Source organism: Psittacula echo (genome assembly GCF_963264785.1).
Source record: "Psittacula echo genome assembly, chromosome: 1".
Classification (NCBI taxonomy): Eukaryota; Metazoa; Chordata; class Aves; order Psittaciformes; family Psittacidae; genus Psittacula; species Psittacula echo.
Genome location: NC_137735.1, coordinates 122,869,163 through 122,888,688, shown reverse-complemented (window position 1 = coordinate 122,888,688; position 19,526 = coordinate 122,869,163). Strand labels below are relative to the sequence as shown.

Genomic DNA, 19,526 nt, shown 5'->3' with positions numbered 1-19,526 from the left:
TAACTATATATTTACAAAGTTCATAAAATGGTAACAGAAAGGACAGATCAGTGAAAACATCTTCCTACAGAAATTTATTTCCTTTGCTTAGTAGACAGAACTAGAACAAATACTGGTCAATGGCAAGTAGAATTGACTGAATTTTTAGATCTAAAACAAAGTCAACTTTTAAGAACAGAATTAGGCTTGACTTGCACAGAGTAAAATCAAAAGGAAACTAAGTCATCAAAGCTGAAATAATACTGCTGTCAAATTCTGTTCAAATTGGGCAAGTTGTAAGTCTTCTAATAAAAGGCGAGTTGACAGAGTCAGTAATAAACTGATTAAGTCTTAGCAGCTACAACTTTCTACAGTTCCATCTGTTCTGTATATGTGCCACTCTGGGTCTTTGCCAGATCTGAGGCCTGGGACTCTCTTCTGTATTGTCAGTGACAGGACACCCCTGCTGTGCTCTGTCAACAAAGAAGTAGTGCCTGTTTGAACACGGAGGTGACAAACTCGGAACAGCGTAGGAGACAATTAATACAGGCAGTCTGGTAAACAGAAACTGAGATTGCTGGTCAAGAAGAATAGAAAATACGGATAAAAAAAAAAGGGGGGGCATGGGAATATAGCCAAAGCATTATGTAATAATACCACTAGGGGAAACTAAAAGCGACAACTTCTGCAATATTTGCTGAAAAAGTGAAAACAGTGAACACAATAAGAAAGAGTCTATCAAACAACTTGGAGAAAGCATAAAAACATTTCAGAATGAGGAATCCTGCCAAGCAAGCTGCAAAGACAATAGATCAAGTTGTAAGAGGCATACTCAGAGGCGGCCCCTCTGCACAAATATTTTTGTTGGTGTTCACCATGAAAAAGCATGGTAAAGGTCTCACATCACAGGACTTCTTCATGGAAGACTCAAAGGGTGTTCTTCAAACAGAAGCACTGGTAGAACTTAGAAACAAATCAACAAAATAAAAAAGAAAAAAGCTAACTGGCTAACTGCCAGGTTGAGAAGGTATTTACTGCTTGAGTTTTAAAGAAACTACTGATGTTACCAAAAAATGTAATAGCTAAACTACTCAAGATCACATATAATCTCCTAAAACTGCCCTAGTACAAGTGGTTAATGTAATCACCATCTCTAAGAAGATTCTGAAGCAGACCAGAGAACTATAGACCAGTAAGCCTGACATTCATACTTGAATAAAGTGGCACTAGTAAGTCTAAAACAATTATGGAATAAGTGAGTAAATATGAAATAGTGTGGAAAAGTCATCAGGGCATTTGTAAAACAGTTACTTTTTTTAAGTAAAAAATGTCCAGAAGAGAAAGTTGGTTGACAACCTACTGCATTTAAAGACTTTAAAGACTTCGAGAAATTATGATATACTTAGATGAAGATCTAATGCCCTTCTGTGAATAAATCACTGGTGAAAAGACAGGAAATAATGGTGGACCCTGACTGTCATCTTTCAGTACTCAGAAGCGTTGCATGGGAACCTCTTCTGGCACTTCTGTTTTCAAGTATAGTGGGGGAGGAGATTCAGAAGAGAAAAGATGAGGGTCAGCTGAAAACATGCAGGATTTCTCTATTGGGAGTGGCTGAGAAGTGAAACAAGAGATGAAATTTAGTGTACATAAGCACAAAGCAAGACAAAAGGTAAACATACTTCTAAATTTACATATGCATTATCACTAACAACTCCAAAATCTTAAGTTAGACTATACATACACAACAAAACCAGTAAACTTGGTGCTCAGCAGACAAACATGCATATATTGGGAATCTTCAGGAAAGAAACAGAGAACAAAACAAAAAACACCATTAAACCACTCTACACCTGCATACTGTTCTGAACTCTTCTGGTCTGTTTTCTGATCTCAAATAGGAGAGTCAAACTGCAAAAAGTAGACAGTGTTACTGAATATCTCCTGTAGAAAGAACAACTACATAAAGCAGAATTCTTCAGCTTTGAGACAAGGCAGCTGAGAGGGGACATGCTCTCTCTGCTGCACTCAGTCCTGTAAAGAGGAACACCTTCGTGGGGACACTGGGACACCTTGGTGAAATCACATGGAAACAGATGGCAAATGACACATTCAACTTAAACAAAAGGAGACTTTCTTCACATTCCAGGTAATTAAGCTGTAGTAATGAAGACTCTTCTGAATGTTAACTGCATCCACAAGCATATGAATGACTGGGCAAAACTTCTGAGCGAAAAGGCGTCCAGACCCACTAAATTCAGTGATGCCCCCTCTGGTCATGGGTGGTTTGAAAATTATCACCATGTGCTTGTTCTGTTCATACATTTTTTGCTCCATGCATGTGCTATTGCCTCTGTTAAGAGTCATCAGGCAGAGCTGGATGGCCTCAGTGTGTAAGGTAGGGTTTGCACATGCTGTTAGATAAACAAAAGAGGAGAAACAAGACTATCTAAAGAGACAAAGGACATGAAAGGAAAAAGACAAGACGTTTGCCACAGTCAATATGGTATGCAGGAGAGGTGTAATGGGCATAATTGGCAATGGGGAGGGTGCTGCAGGACTGAGTGTAACCTGTGGCAAGGGGACTGGAGAACAAAAAAGGGAAAAGAGGTTTCACAGATGCAAGAAGTGTTTCTCCTAAGAGTGTACATGTTTTTTTCAGTCCCAGAATCAGCAATTAGAAGTTCATTAATTGACAATAAATAAATTAGGAAATTGGGTCCTGATTTGAAAACTCTGCCTCCAATTAATTGAATATTCTAGACCTGCGAGCATTTTCTCACTTTAATCTTCAGATTTCTCTTGCTTTCACTAAAGAATACGCTCTATGGTGAACATCAACACTGTTATCTTCAAAGCCGCTACAGAAATAGAGGATTATGTTGTCAGAGCCTGGTCTCAGTAGCGTTGAGTTTTGGCAACTCTTTAACTTCAAGTTTGTTTCCATATAGGTATAATCTACTGTTACGAAGAAGTACAAAGAAAGCAGCAGTAGGAGTTTTCAAACTGAGTAAAATATCAGAGTGAACAAGTGTTAATATCTCACCTGTAATAAGTATGAGCCAGTGGTATCTGCACTGGAACTCTCATTTTGTATTGTATTCTGCTGGGTAATAGCATCTTCCTTCTTTCGTTCCTTCTGCCCTGCTTCATCATCTTCGTACTCATCAAGGCTCTAAAACCAAAAATATTCTGTTATAAAATAGTCTTTGTATTCATGCTTTCAAAATGCTTCCCGTGCTTCACAAAATTCACACATCAATGAATATTTTCAAAGATTAATTTCATATTTCAGAAAAGTTTAATTGCTTAAATGCTTTTCTTTCCACAGATACTGATATCTCCAAGAACAAAGTTTGATAACTAACTTTCTCTTAATACAAAAATGAAGAATAATCAAATCAAGATCCAACTTGACAAAGCTTTGGGCAATGTTGTCCAAGTTCAGTGCTAATCCTGCTCTGAGCAGGAGCTTGGATTATGCCTGAGATTTCTTCCATTTGAATGGAATACCACTTGTCATAAGCAATAGTTATACCCCTACATAAAAGACTTTGAGGAAACACACAGAAGGGGAAAAGAGTTGATTATACTCTTCACTCACCAGCTGACCTTTTTTGACAGTGGCATCTGCTGAGACTGGTGTCAAGTCTCAATCACCCATCTTAATTTTGCTCTCCTCATTTTTCATTTTGTCTTTTAAAGTTTACCATTAAAAATTAATAAATTTTAAATTATGTGGACAGCCATTAATTACTAAGAATTACATATAACATTTTGACTCTTCAACAGAAATGGTTCATACTATATTTGCTGTAATGCTTGATTCAAAAGGATTAAGTTACTAAAGCACTGACTGTTTACAGGTGAGAGACAGCCATGACAAGGCCATGGGGAGGCCCCGGTGAAAATGTGAGGGAGGACCCAACCAGCTTTAGACTAAGTCAGCTATGTCTAAATTGGTCTATTAATTTAACATACATAGATTTACATAAAGAAAAAAAAGCTAAAACAGGATCTCATGTTTACAAGACCGACTTGAAGTAGACATAAAACTCTAAATGACCACAACATAACAAGTTGTTTGCCAGCATTCCACATTAAAACATAAGGCGTGTGAGACCTAGTTACAAAAACCACAGGGAACTAACCATTCTCATCAGCAAAATCTTTCTAGATTAATGTGCAATAGCTTGATAAACAAAGAACAGAGCTACAAGAGAACAAAGATGAATATCAAATTATTTCAATGGAAGTTTCTAATGCGCAAAACCCAAAATCACTATTCTGAGGCTTAGATACTGATGATCTCCGACATCCTCTTATCACAGGACACAAAACTAATGGCAAAAGCATATAATGAGATGCTGAAACATAGTATTTTTAAAAAAGAAACACGGTGTTATTTACTACCTGAAAATAGCACTAACATATAAAAAAACTAGCTTTAGCTGCTCCAAAGTAAACACTATGGTGATACAAGTGCTAAGAAACTGACAAACTAGAAAGGTATGTTTCCAAAAGTGGACATAATAAAGTCAACATTTAAATTCTCTGTGGTAGCACTCCTGGCAGAACACTAACGGAATTTCACCAGTCAATTTCTACTCAACATTTTAATGCAACTGATGTAGGCCTGTCTACTTCTATCATTAAAAATGGCATACCTGAAAGATTATTACAGCTGAATCACTATATATTCAAAACCACTTTCAATAAGTGGTCTTTTCTAATAAAAATAATTATAAATAAATATTTAATTTGGTTCTCTCAGGTCCATTTTCAACAGAACATTCAAAAACACTGTCACGACAGATTCTAGGAAACCTTTGACTGAACTTCCTCTACTTTTTATCACCTGTAAAGCTTAAAAATTTTGATAACATAAACTTAAACCTGTATCCTAATTTATTCCATTATTTTATTAATCCATTCTGAAGTGACAGAATAAGAAATAATGAGCCACCACTGCAACAAGAAATGGAGCAATCTTCAGCTCTTACAAAACCAGTCTTGTTCAGACAGAACAAGGCTCACAAAAGGTATCACATAAATTAAGACAAATGTCATGAAGGTGGAGAATGATACTGCATTAGAAAAACTGGAAAACTTTGGGACTGTTCTTCCAGCCTCTAATTTTTCATGTAACAGAATGGAGATCCTAGGTAAACTCCAAGGAAAGAGACAGTTTGACATGACTTTGGAAGAACAGTCTTTAATAAGTGTAGGTAAAAACTGATGGGAGACAGAAGAGACCAGTAACCTTCATACACCTCAAAAACCTCAAATATTCTTTAAGAAGCATAAAGCTCAAATTATAGTATTGTAGGTTAAAAAAAAAGTCTTTGTAGGAACCAAGTAGAGAAATCCTTCATTTTTCTTCTCAAATTCTCTCCCTCGGATACATGCTTCTCATAAGCTTTCCAGAGACCATCAACATTCCACATGAATATTTTTCTCTGAACACAATTACATCTGTGAGGAAGTATGTTCTCTCTTTCAACACAACATCACCTGCTACTAACTATTCTCTTAGTAAGGCTGGACAGGAACAAAATGTCATCATCTGTAAATCAAATTTGGAGCACATAACCTCTGCCTTAAAGGCTGCTGAGGCTTGCTCCCACTCCCCTTCACTGCCTGAGGCAGCTGGGGCCAAGACAGGTTTGAGTGGAAAGAACCACAGAAGAAGCAGGTTTTTATTCCTTGTTACAGATGAGGTTCAAGAGTCATGGACAGGTTGATCCTCGCCAACTGTAGCCGCTGCAGCACATTTGGCTAGAGCTGTCAGTGCCTTCCTGCCCTAAAGCAGATTACTAGTCATTGTCAAGGACCTTCTGCAGTTTAAGGAACACAAAAGGTTATGTTTCCCTTCCAAACACACAGACATGCAGGTACCCACACACTAATTTAAACAGTGTCTACAAAATGCATGCTGAGCACAAGTCAACATGATGATAACAATGGAATTTTAACATTTTACATCTTTTTACTAAAGTTATTATGTTTTGCTTCAATAACCATTAGCCTTAACACGGAAATCCATTTGTTCTGATGTATAATGAAATAAGCTTGCTTAAGCAAATTAAGACGTTAACATTCAATACCCTGCTTGTGCCCTTCTCCACCAACTTCAGTTAGGTTGTGAATATTAATGCTATTTATATTCTAAACTAACTTTAAGAGGAATAAAACGAGTAAAAGCCAAATTTCAGTTCATAGATTGATTATTACTGAAAAATTCAAAATGTCCAAAGCATTGTTACACTAAAAAACCTTTTTTGTTCAAACTGCCCTGAAGCTGAAAATGCCTCAGCTCAGGGGACATTTCAATGAGATGGATTACTGCATTGCTTGCATTACAGACTTCTCTCAAATACTACACTTTGCTTTAGAAACTAGTTTCATGTCACTGAAAAAGACATAAATGCAGCAATTACCTTCTCTGTCAGCACAGCAGAGAAATGGACTTGTAACCACTGAGGTGTAATTCTGACCCATTATATAATTCTCTCTGCCTATTCCCTTCCCCCTGCTTTTTTATTTTGCTTCTAGGCACATACCATTTCAGATTCTTACTTTCCATTAAAATCATCTGAGTTTTGTATAGCAGAGATTCAATGTGACATTCCAACATCTGATCTTAATATAAGGAATCCACAGAAATTCTTTAGGTTTTCTAGCATTTCAGTAAATGTTTGAAGCTGTAGTATAAACATTTTTCTGTAAACCTCTAGTATGGAAAATACAAGCAGAATAAGATGCTTTCAAAAGAATAAGACTGATGAAAGAAACAGCCACAAAGATATCCCCACATTCCAGCATACTACCAGCCTGCAGTTTACGGAGACAATGTACAAAGAACATTTCTAATGATTCACTGGTTTGCTTCTTATAAACATTTGTGAATTGCTAAGAACAAACAAAAATTGGGGAGGGACTGTCCTTTCCATGAAACCAAGCAGTATTCCTACATGGAAAAGGTCAGTTTCTGAGTGCATACAAGCTGCCTCACAAGACACAGAACCGAGTCAAAATGTCACTATCCCCATCCCCCTTCCTGCACCAACCTGCTTTTGTTGCAGTTCTGCTGTCTGAGCACATAGCTAAGGGCTTCCCAGTTCATTCCATGAAAGGTCAGTCAGGTTGGTTTTAGCAAGTTTAATTAGCCCAACTGATTTTGCCTGAACCATATACAGGCCCAAACTATATTCTGCAGAACTCCAGGAATGGTTGCGCTACATCAGCTTTTGAACAATGATGAGCACTTGAGATAATAACGTATTTTAACCAGTACACCAAGATGTGCAAGAGAATACCATAAAACCCGCGTTCAGGTACATTGGGCAATAAACAGAATCTTTACAAGATAAGCACCATCCGTTATCTTGACTGGTTTTTAGCTTCTTAACCATCCTAATGATCTAGGAGAGGAAACAAATCATAGAATCACAGACTGGTTTGGGTTGGAAGGGACCTTAAAGATCATCTAGTTCCAACCCCAAAATTAGGCTTCTTCACATTTCCCTGAAATTACTTTGAACAATTAAAACCAAAAGTTTAAAAAAAAAAATCAATTTTATCACAAGGACACGTGCGATGTTCTGCAGAAGTTCAAAGTGCACTATCACAGCTTCATATCAAGAGGCTGGAAAAGTGTAAATGTGAACATTTCCTAAAAGCTTCTACAGTAGAAATACAAGAGAAGATAAGAAATATTTTTAACTCTGGGAAATAATGTAACTACAACAAAATACATTTGGGGATTCAACATTATTTTTTTCTCCTCACCTATCATTCAGAAAAGCCTGGAAAAGTTAACTGGAAATTGAAGACTACTACTTTACACATTGTTTCTTTTTAATCACATTTCTTAAGGCAGCACTGAGAACCAAATGCTTCCTCTTATTACCATACACAGCCCCGGTATCTATTAAATACCATCTTCCTAACCTTTGCATAGTATCAAACCTTTCTGTCATCACCTCCCAGAATACACAGCAGGACCAAGCAAAAATCCCAGAGCTCCATGATTTGAAATTATTACCTTTCCCCTTCAGAAACACCATTTTCAATCATATTTTTAAACACACTCTTACTACAATATCCAGACAGTACCCAAAGTATTTAAGCAAACTGAGTTTAAAGTAATATAATCTTTTATTAGAACAGTGCAATTGGAAAAAATGCATCTTTTTCACTATGCCAGCTTTTAATCAGGTTTAGTTTGCCTAAGTGCTTTTCTTTTAAAAGTTGAAAAACATCCTCATAGAGGTGAAAAGAGCTATTGTTATTCATAGGAGCTATCTAAAACCCACAAATTTTTATGGATGGAGATTACCCAGTGAAAGGTTTCAATTTTTTAATAATACTTGATCCTAATTCTCACATTAAGACAGTCCAAAAAAGGATACTGAACTCAAACACCTTATCTGAATGATCTTTGTGCACTTCTAAAACCCTACATATCCAAGTGGAGTGGTCCAGTATCAACAATTAGTATGATCACAAGCATGGATTTTTAACCTAGACAAAGAGTTAAGGCAGGAATCTCTGGTATCTGAGATCAAAGGAGACCTGAATGCAGCAATGGGTCATCGACCAGCAGGTGGGCCAGAGCACAGCTGACTGCAGCCATAGGATTCGCTCATCCTTGACCACACTGCCAACAAAATAATCCAGAAAGGCAAGCATTACTTTGAGGTCAACAAGATGCACATCTTGCTCTACAAAACTCATAGCATTTGTGATTATAAGTCACATCTACATTTTGTTTGAACTCTATCCTCTTCCCACAAGTGCCTACTTTATATACCCAATTATATTTCAGAGCAAGTACAGTTTACAGTCTTAAAATCCACTTAGAAATGTTTCAGGGGAAGGGGAGGGAACCAACATATTTGTCTGTACTAGATCAAAATAACAAAGTATTTTGAATTCTTCTAAAGCTTTAAGTAAAACATCAACTACATCAACACCAGAATGTCAATTATCCCTCATTATAATAACAAAAAGCAGCTATGTTTGCAGTTTGTTATTCAGCAAAATACACTGTTTGGCCACCACTGTCTTCAAACATACCACAAGAATGAGTTCAGAAGTCAAATGTTTAACTTAAACTAATAGCCAAAAAATCCTTTATCACAAGGCTTGTCAAGAATGATTGGTGGATACGCTCAATTTAACTGCTTTGTACGTGATATTAATATTAAAGGCACAGAGTAAATTGCCAGGAATACAAGAGGAACTGCAAAAGACAACCTATCTACCATTATTAAAATCCCTTCAGAAGAGGGAAAAACATGATTAAAAATAAAGACTGGTAAGACATCAGAATTAAGCATTAAACTATTTAATACTAAAACCATCTTAAGAGGCTTTTCTGAGGTGATCAAACAGCAGAACCGACTGAAGATCCTTACGTGAAAAAGTCAAATGGCTGATGCCTGTTCCATGGAGAAATTATATGTATATAATAACTCATCGAAAAGAAGTACCAATGCCTTGCTCTTAAAAGGCAGATAAAACCCAACAGCAAATGAAGGGGCTATGAAAAAAGCAGTCAAATCCTCTTCTTTCTGTTAGTATGATCAAAAGGTAGTTCCAGCCCACCTGACTTCCAGAACTCCAAGTATATCACAGCTCTCTGTGCTAGAAGGGTGAAATTAAACATCCCCCCCTTTCCGTTGACATTTTGCACACTGCTTTCTTACCTCTGCACTCTAATCAAGTTTTGCTTGTGATAAAACATCTTTTGCCTCCTCTCCTTGATGGCTTACAGCTGGTACAGCACCAATGAAGACTACATTCTGTACATAGAAACCTCTAATAGCATTGAACATACAAACCTGAAAGTTACAGAAACATTGCCAAACATCAAACACCCTTTCCCCTCAAATTTTTTTTAAAAAATCACTCATCCAAAGTGGAGCCAGTCACCTAACACATCGCCGTAGCCTCCTAACTGACAGTCTGAAATGATGCATCCTCCCTAACACAAAGATCGCAAATCAGTGGCTGAGCAGAAGAAACCTGGCAAAACAGTCCGCGTGTTTCAGCCAAGAGGAAGAAAAGAGAACTGCTGAGGATATCAGCACTGTTCACAGAAGAAATATTTCAGTTTGCACCATGCCATGCATGTTAGGAAACCACAATCACAGACTGCAAGAACAGAAAGGAGAACTCATCCAGGATGTATAGAAAACAAACTTGCTCCTGTATCAGACAGGATTCTGGGAGAGGCCGGTGTGAACGTATAAACTATGTGAAATGGGAGCAGTTTACCTACTGGGAACAATAGCCCAACAAAAGCCACTCAAAGAAGAGTTAGATAATAGAGTTAAAATGTCTGCTACCACACTCATTCTGACTTCCATTGCCACATACCAAAACTAAGCAAATAGGAAGAATGACCCAAACAGAGAAAGAGGTATTCTCATGTAGATAAAGACCATACAGATTGAGCACCCTTCTCTTCAAAGCCAGAAGAACACCAAGAAAAACCGATCTTCTCTAAGATTAGCACACTACGGTCAAAACATAAGTATTCCTTTTCATGTGACCATGTAGTATAGAATGCTCTTCTCCCTAGTACATTTATGGTACTTCTAAAAAGAAATAAAGATGAGATCAGTATTTGAGGAATGTTCTGAAAAGAGATCAAACAGGTTAATCAGTGTACTCTATTTCTAACTATCCTATCCTCTGAAGCGTGCAGTTTGTAGCAAATTATATTGTTTGAATATCAAGTTGCATTTAAAATTTTTTTTTTTTTTTTTTAATAAAAAATACAGTACAGTTCCTTCACAGTTTTCTGCTCTCTTGCTTAATGGGCTTATTGTTGTTCTTCTTTTTCTACTCAACTGAATCTCATTTCATGTTTACACACAGAGGGTGTGGGATTGGTCAAATTAAACAAAGCCAAAGAGGCTGCAACAACCAAGTGAGCCTGGACATGCCAGGACAATAGACTCAGAACCAATTCCAAGGGAAAACAAAAACTTGGGAACAATGTTTTTTGAGCGTTGTACTGCACTTCTCATTTGGGAGTGGGATATTTAGGGTCCACAGAAATGCTAATATCGAACAGGTTTACTGCTCTCACAGCTGTTTCTTTTGAGTCCTAATACAAATAGCTGTTCTAATCCGACAGATGCGGCCTCTACACTCAGCTATGGGACAGAAACAGAGAGAAAGCACTGAAAGGCACCTTAAACTGAATAGTCACACATCTGGATAAGAACTGTTGAATTTGACTTTCAAGGCAATAAATAAGCACTTCTGAAGTTCTCAGCATTGATGTCAGGAAAAGACAGTATTCATCAAAGCCATGCAAAGCACATCTGTAGTACTGAAGCCTGCTAGGATGGCAATGCCCAGATAAAATCAAAGAAGTTGAAAGTTGCTCCTGCAGTCAATACTATAACTATTTCCTGGGAGAACACCCTATACCTACAAATTAATTCTAGTGACAATGCTGTGAAGCTAGCTGTTTCCCTGTCCAGACTTCCGAGATCACTCCTGCTCTGCACTTGGAAGAAAGACCTCTGAGATGTCTTTTTTTAATAAACGTATCAATGTTCAAAGCTCCCAGTAGGAATCCAGTCCAGGTTCTCACAATGCAATCCCATGTCCTAACAGCATGAAAGTCTTCTGTCAACAGAACTTGTACCTCTGCTTCTTACTGAAACTGTGCTCAGAAAAGTCACAGCAATTTGTCCCCATATAGTTTTTTTCAGTCATTAGTGATGGAGGGGGTGGGGTGTTCGAGACCATAATAAACAGTATTTCATAATAGATAAGTATCTCTAAGATATGGAAGTTGCACAAGTGTAGGTTTTTTTAATTCAAGTTTGCTAAAAGTAGAAGATGCAGATTAGCTGTCACAGTAATTCAAGGGCTAGACAAAGCAGGCAGTTACCCTTCCACCTGAGCAGTCAGCGCTGTATACAGCCCTGAACCAGCTCAGCAGGTGTTTGACTCTTCACATTCAAAAGCCCTGTGAGGAACTGAGGGAACTATAGCATTGACTCGGGAATGAGAAGGAAAAAGCGTGGGAGACAGAGCTGTGGGAAAGGAGCATAGAAAGAACATGTAGCTGATGCCTGGTGAGAGGGAGTTACTCAAGTAAACTGAGATTACAGCAGCAAAAATAAGCAAGCAAGCAAAGGACACATCTGTTGCAATCAGTCTGAAAAGCAAAACTACACATTATGGTTTTTTTTGTGGTCTTTCTGGCACTGATACAGTCAGCTGCCTAATTTGCCCTGCAGAACTCATCCAATATCTTCACATTCTGATTACCTTGTCTAAGACAGAGCTGGAAGTGCTCCACTCCCAGAGGAGAATTAAAGCTAGGACTTCAGGATGGGAAGATGCAGATAGACAAGACTTTGTCAATTCAAGAGCATTTAATGTGTGTGCTTTAAACCCACAAATATTACCAGCAGGTTCAAGTACCTTAGTACAAAAGTAGCATTTGAATATGGTGACCTCAGAACAGAGAAGAACACGTATACACACAAAAACAAATCAATCTAGGTGTGAGGAAACACAGTATAGGATTGTAATGGGAGGAATGAGCCATGCTATACAGCTGGTCCAAACCAACTGCACTCACTGGTACCTTACACTACTGTAACTCATTCCCCAAGAAAGCAGTAATATTGCTAAAGCAAATCAACCCAGAACAAAGCAGGAATAAATAAAGCAGGAAAAATGCTGGGTAAATAAAAACTTATATTCACAAGCACAGAAAAAGCTTGTACAAACCAGGCAATTTTCCATTCATGCTTCTCTTTTTTTGATTGTTGCATTGAGATGCATTTTTTGGTGGTTTTTAGTTATAAAATTACTTGCATAAGATGTAACATAAGTCTTGTCCATGTCTTCAGCAACCAGTAAGTTCTTTGTCTGTTAACAGGTCTACATTTTCAGGCCGGACAGCTCAAGCAAATCATTGAGATTTCAGCTTATCATCTGTTATCTTAATTCATAACATCAGCTATTACACATGTTTCTCAACTGTAAAACAGGAATAAAGGGTGAAGTTCTCTTTTCTGAGTACTCTGAAACCTACCCATTAAAGATGCTCAGGAAATCTTGTTATGTGCTGGCACAGATCTACTTTGTGCTGCAGATTCAAGGCAGTGGCAAAGCTTTCCCTTGCTAAGGCACTGAATAAAGGGCTATGACACCCCTCCCTCTCATTTTCTATTGAGCGTAAAGAGAGCTGAGGGGTTAAGGTTAAGGCTGATACACAAATTAACATGCATCATCTTCTCCATGGTAACTGTTCACATGCGTTGTTTTCTGTAGATCAAATTGTGGTGGTAAACACAAGGTAATTCAAGCTTTAGCATCCCTCAGTGAAAGAAAGGTAAACAATTTTATGTACTTTGTAGGTACCACAAGGTCGGAGCATTCAGACGTTACCATGGAGCAGTGCTGAGCCATTATTCATGTGTCTAACCTCCCAGCAGTCTTTCACTCTGACCAAAGAAGACAAGGAGAGGAATTTGCATGAGCTGACAACACTGGAGATGAGATTCAGAGCAGTTCATCTCCTGCAATAACCTATCACAGCCAGATTATACTTCAAGTAAAAAAAAAAATCTGTTACTAAGAATCCTAATGACAACAAAAATCCACGAACCAACTTTCAAAGATAAAATGATGCTCTAGAAGGGGTCTTCATGTTGCAAACAGGGGTGGGGGAGAAACCACACCAAAATGAATCCTCCAGCCATCACTAGACTTGCACTCCAACCCAAGCCAGGGGAACACAAGTGAGGAAGTATCTCAGGAGGAGTCAGGACTGAGGATTCTGCTGTTCACGTTATTAAAACGTGCTTCTAATTTCTCAGACTACAAGCTAAAGCCTGTAATAATGTCACTTGGAAAACAGAAGGCTGAGTGCGCATCTGAGGGTGAAAAGGAATGTTTTTACAGGCGCAGTTAGTAAATACCACTGGCTCCTGCAGACATTCTTCCTTAAATGGAAATTAACATTGCTTTAGGTTAGGGGTAAAAAAACCTCCTGGTACAATAGAAGTGATAGGCTGGTATTACCCTTTTAGCACCAGCAATAGAAGATACAAAAATCAGCAGAAGGCTTTATATACATACATGTATTACTTTTTGTTCAATAAATATTTGATATCCTTCCTCTCCTCTGCCATGTGATTCTTGTCTGTAGATTTGGAACAGTAAGGAATCCTAAAGTCTCTCAAACACCGTTAAAACAATGTGGAAATAAAAAGTCTCTCTGCATATCTATGACTAACTGTAGGAAGGCACTAGACAATTTTAAAAAAAGGAAACTACTCCAGATAGGATCAGAACTGAACCTTCACCCTGAAGTTGAGCCAAACTTTATTTTGGATACTGAAATAACTCTGCATTGCTTTGATTTTATTTTTACTTCCTATATTTTATTTTCACATGCCCCCCTGCAATTGCTTTTTCCAGCCAAGAAAACAAGACTACTCCCTCCCCCAAGATTCCTAATGAATTCAACAACATGACAGACAAGGGCTAAGTCTCCACAATAGCTTAAATTAGCCTGTGTCCATTCAGCCATGTTCCAACTCTTCCTCTTTCCTACTCCTGCCTGTGGGCACCTTCCAGTCCTCTGCATTACTTCTCCTGACACACTGAAAGGCCATGAGTAATTTACCAGCAGAAAGCTACCTCTATAAAAAGTGAAAAGTCTTTGGTACACCTTGGTCTAGCTAACTACAGGATCAAAAGAGTGCCAGGGTCAGCACTGACAACTCAAAGAAAAGCAAAGATCCAAAGCATCCTGGGCATGGAAAAGGTTAAACTCTCACAAAATTAAAACCTCAGCAATTCAAACCATAGAAATACTGAAGTATTCACCTAAAAGCACATACTAATGTGGAACCATTGTTAGCTACTTTGGGATATAAATAGTGTCCCTGACAATAGTAATCATCACCATTTCAGGGGAAATAAACTATTGATTCAGATTTCAGAGCTCTGACATGGCCAAGGTGACTTCTTGAACCTGCACGTTATACAGACTACAGAACAGCTTTCCCCTTGTAACCTATACAGATGCTATTATTCCATGTGGCAACAAGAGGACTAACTACTGAGCTGCAGAGCTCATCCATCCAGCCACTGAAAGTGTCACTACCATGCCACATAGCCTTGTGTTATGATTCCTAAGGTAAAAAAAGACCATCAGGTCCCAAGTACAGAATAAATTAACATGCTGCTCCTTACAGCTTGGTTCCACTCACAGCAGGGCCAATGCAACTGAAAGAAAACTGCAACATAAATATAAATAAGGAGGACGGAAAGACAGGACACTTAATCTTTACCTGGCTTTTCCACGAGAAACAGCATGAAATCAGAAATACCTACAGATGGGCCAAAAACCCCAGCCTCATCTTGCGCTTGTCTTGGAACCTGTACTGCCTATTTTTCTGCTTTCACGAAGTTTACCTATATAGTCCCTTGATCCTGCTGTAAATTAATTCACCTAACCTCAAAAATGTTACTTTCTGATGTGCCACTTCCGCTTTTATAAAAACACGTGTCCACACACAACAAAGAGGACAGGACAAAGACAGGAACCACTAGACCTGACCTAACTCCTTGTGACATTTTTATCAAAATACCCTTTCTTGGCACAGATATGCAAAAATGTCATTAAAATATGTATACCTTGCATACATAGCATTCCTCACATTAGCAGTTTCTCCTGCTAACATATGCAAGCAATTTTAAGAAGAAATATCCATTGAAATCAAGACCACAAAGATCATAACATGGCTATTACGCTATGCCCTATGTACTAGGGTTTACATATTCCCTTATGCTTTAAGTTTTCCATATTTCTGTAAATGCAACTCCTTTTTCTTCAAATAATTACAGGCCCACTCACACCTCCATGACTTCTTTAAACTGTACTTCTGACATGGATTTGTAATAAGATAAAAAGAACATATTGTTAATTAGGCTTCGGTAGTTTATGCCTGAAGTATAAGTCTGACCTAGAATCTTTCCTGGCTGTGAATCTGAAAATGTGAAACAGCTAGGGTAACACTTAGCTATTTTTATTTATACATAACAGAGCACCTTATTAACTGGAGTTGAAATAATAAAAGGATCTGACTCTTCTGTAGCTGTTTTTCAATTTATGGTTTGTGCCTGAAGACTGTTTTAAAATGTGTAGAGAAGGGAGGGAGACGTTAAGTACATCTATGCGCTGTCATATCAAACATCCACAGTGGCTTCCACAGTCAGTCACCACTGACAGGAAATACTTCAAGAAAGGGTTTCTCCTAAAAGTCCAGATAGCCATTCTAAAAAAATTATTGGGTCACTGACAGCAAAATACTATCTTGCAAACAGCGTGCAAACTGATTCACTTACACATCTCATTCCAAAATCAACAAATATATTACACCAAAAAACAACAAACAAAACGCTATACAGAAGAAAAGGGCTTTGGAGCAGTCTACCTAGAAAAGCAATTTTCATCATTGGGGATCTTAGATAACACATTAATGTCAGATAAACGCCAGGGATAATGCAGGTACAAGGATCCTGTTGGGATGACAAACTAGATGATTCTTCAAGGCTCCCTGCAGCCTTATTTCTAGGATTTTATAACAATAAAACTCTTTGCAGAAAAAGTCATGGTGGCAACACATGTAACAAATAAGGGTAACAAATCACAACAAGAACATATTTCTTCCCACCAACCTTTATGCAGGCATCCCACATAAACCAACTAGAGTTGCATAGTAAATTGAGAGAAGCAAGCATAAACAGCAAGACAATTCTGCCATCGCACCATCCAGCACGAGCGGAACTGCAAGAGCACTCCAGCTCTCCATCAGAAGACATAGGCCCATGCATCAAGAACTCCCTTAACATTACATTTTTCCCCTCCTGACCTTATCTCCAGTTGTCTGCACCATAGTATTAACTTCAATTACTTCTAGTCTGTCATTTCATATGTACTGAACAAACTGTGATCCATACTCATTTTTCCTGCTTGTTTAGTCAAAATTACTACGACCTTTCTTACAAACTCTGCCTTCCTAGTGACACAAGCTGTTCACAAGACAACCAGAATGACTTCTGTGATGAAGGTCTAAGATCCTGTTAAAATCTTAGGAAAAAGAGATCTGCTAAATTGCACTGCCTGTTCTTTAGTCAAAAGAATTAAGTAACATAGATCTCCCACTCATTTACCTGGAACTAGCATCTATCCAGGTAGCATCTGCTGCTCTAGATTTATGCTCCTGGATTTACTTTTTTAATTATAATCATAATTTTATACTCAAATTCTCTGAAAAATTCTCCAGTATTCCAAGGTTTCTTAGAAATTGGTACTACTGGACCAGAGATTACTTTGGTCAACTGCTTTGAGCACAACTTATCTGGACATGCTCATATTCAAATGTTTATCCTTACTGGGGATGAACTAACTCCCTGGAAAATCCTCTTTTGACAGGAGCAATTCCTCCTGTTTCCATCAGGCAGAAAACAAAAATATTACTTGGACACATACTCCTAATGTAGCATAATAATACTAATCTAACCAGAAACGCAAAACAACATGACTTAGATTATAATTGTTTGAGGACAAAATGGCATGTTTAAGTGAAATGTGATCCTCCAAATGAAATGCAGCACTTGGCCACAGCCATGCTATCAGACCTCTGAACTACAAGGATTCATCTAAAGTATCCAAACCCTCTGTTTGAAAGATACACTTTATTTTGCATTGTAATGGGCTAACAGCACACACAATCAGTAACTCTACCTTAAGTGAGCAAGGCAATCAAGAGGCACAAACCCCAATACTAACACCATCATAGGTGATGGCTGATCCTAGCACCAGTCTAAAGCAGTAGGTCTCACGAGAATCCCCCCTGGCAGATGAATGCAGCAACCTGGAAGCAGGACAGGTCCAACTCAATCTGCAGTGCTCACAGATCTCAGTAACAGATGGCTGTTGTGCTCTTCCAGAGGAAAGATTTGAAAGCTACTGGTTCAACCATCTATCTGGGTGTGGAGCCAAGTGTTGGAAACACTGGGGACTTATCTGACTGCACTGGCTTTGATACATTATTTATTTATAAGCTTCTTTAAAAAGAGATACAACAATTGCAGGGTTTTTGTTTTTCTTTTCAATCAGTCCAACAGTTTGTTTTATTTATTACACTCCTACAGTGCTCTTAATTTGTGGTTTTCTTCAAATGCCACCCTCCACTGAGCTGCACTACTGGCAAAACTAACCATGCTGAGCTTTTACTTTCAACAATGCAGACTAAACATTTACCTCTATTTGCCACAAAGCACATGCTCTGTTATAGCCCATTCTTAAACACAAAATTTTAATTGAAGTATTTGAAAAGAATGCCTATTTTGAAACACAGCTTTCAATTGGTCTGTGAAACCCTTTGGCAAGGATATTGTGCATTCCTAGGAGGATTTAAATTAGTTTGCTGCAGAACAAAACCTGGGTTACGGATAGTAACTTGGATACAGTCACACACACACACAAAAGAGAACATTCTCATTCCTCCTGATCTCTTTCCTTGAAAAACACAACCATCAACATGCAAAGTCCGTTTTAACAAGATAATGTGAGGGGCTTTTTTTACTGCAATACTGTTTCTAAACCAAATTCAACCTGTTTGTACTTCTCCAAACTACTATGGAATCTAACTTTGTAAAATCCTAAAATACTTGAAGCTGAGGCTGTTAGTTTTGAACTGACATTTGAAAAGATAACTTTACATTAAGAACTGGGATTGTACATCTTGATTTCAAATGCAATTCCTGATCTTTACTAGGATTCGAGACATGCTTGCCTTCAAGATAGTTTATTTGTTCATCCCAGTCTGATTTTTCCCTTCAGCCTATCAGTAGGGCACCAGTATAAAAACAGCCCTTAACATAAAAAAAGAAACTTAAACCAGTCTCTTTAAATCACATCTCCTCAGTATTCAGTTCCCATCTTCCAGGGAATCTTCATATACATGATAATTAGTCTCCTGAAAGGCTATGGCCTAAATGTCATTTCTTTGTGTTGTAAATTCTAATTATTCATAGCAAATAAATTAGTGATACTCTTTTATTGCTTAAAGCAATGCAGAAGCTTGAAGTAATCATACAACTGGCAAAAATTAGGAGTTCCCAAAAAAGGAAGTAAAACTTCATTCTTCACATTCCAGTAGACTTTAAAAGGGCTCCATTAACACTAACGGGGAAAGGGCCAGTGACCTAGAACTTTACTTATGGTCCAAAACTATTCATGAAGTCTGAAGAATAAAGAGTAATAGGTATTCAAAATCCAACTCCTGTGATGTAGCAGGAGAATGAATAAGCTGTGCTCTAATTTACTCTGACGTGCAGCACATCATGGCTGCAGAAGCAGTATGTCAAAACAGACCATCTTTCAGGAGTCACATTCTTTGGAAATGGCTGATTCCTGGGGATTCTCACACAACCTTTAGTTCAATAGCAGAAATAGTTATTAAAGAAAAAGAAAAAAATCA

At 38.0% G+C, this 19,526-nt stretch overlaps 1 protein-coding gene across 1 annotated transcript in view; it reads right to left on the bottom strand.

The window, feature by feature from the left end:
• The window catches only part of PAWR (pro-apoptotic WT1 regulator), a gene marked incomplete at its 3' end in the record, with an annotated part of 76,309 nt that overhangs the window by 33,162 nt on the left and 23,621 nt on the right, over nt 1-19,526 (bottom strand). The window contains exon 2 of the mRNA XM_080619857.1: nt 3,026-3,154. Within this exon, the coding sequence (XP_080475983.1) occupies nt 3,026-3,154 (129 nt within the window). The remainder of the gene's footprint in view (nt 1-3,025; nt 3,155-19,526) is intronic.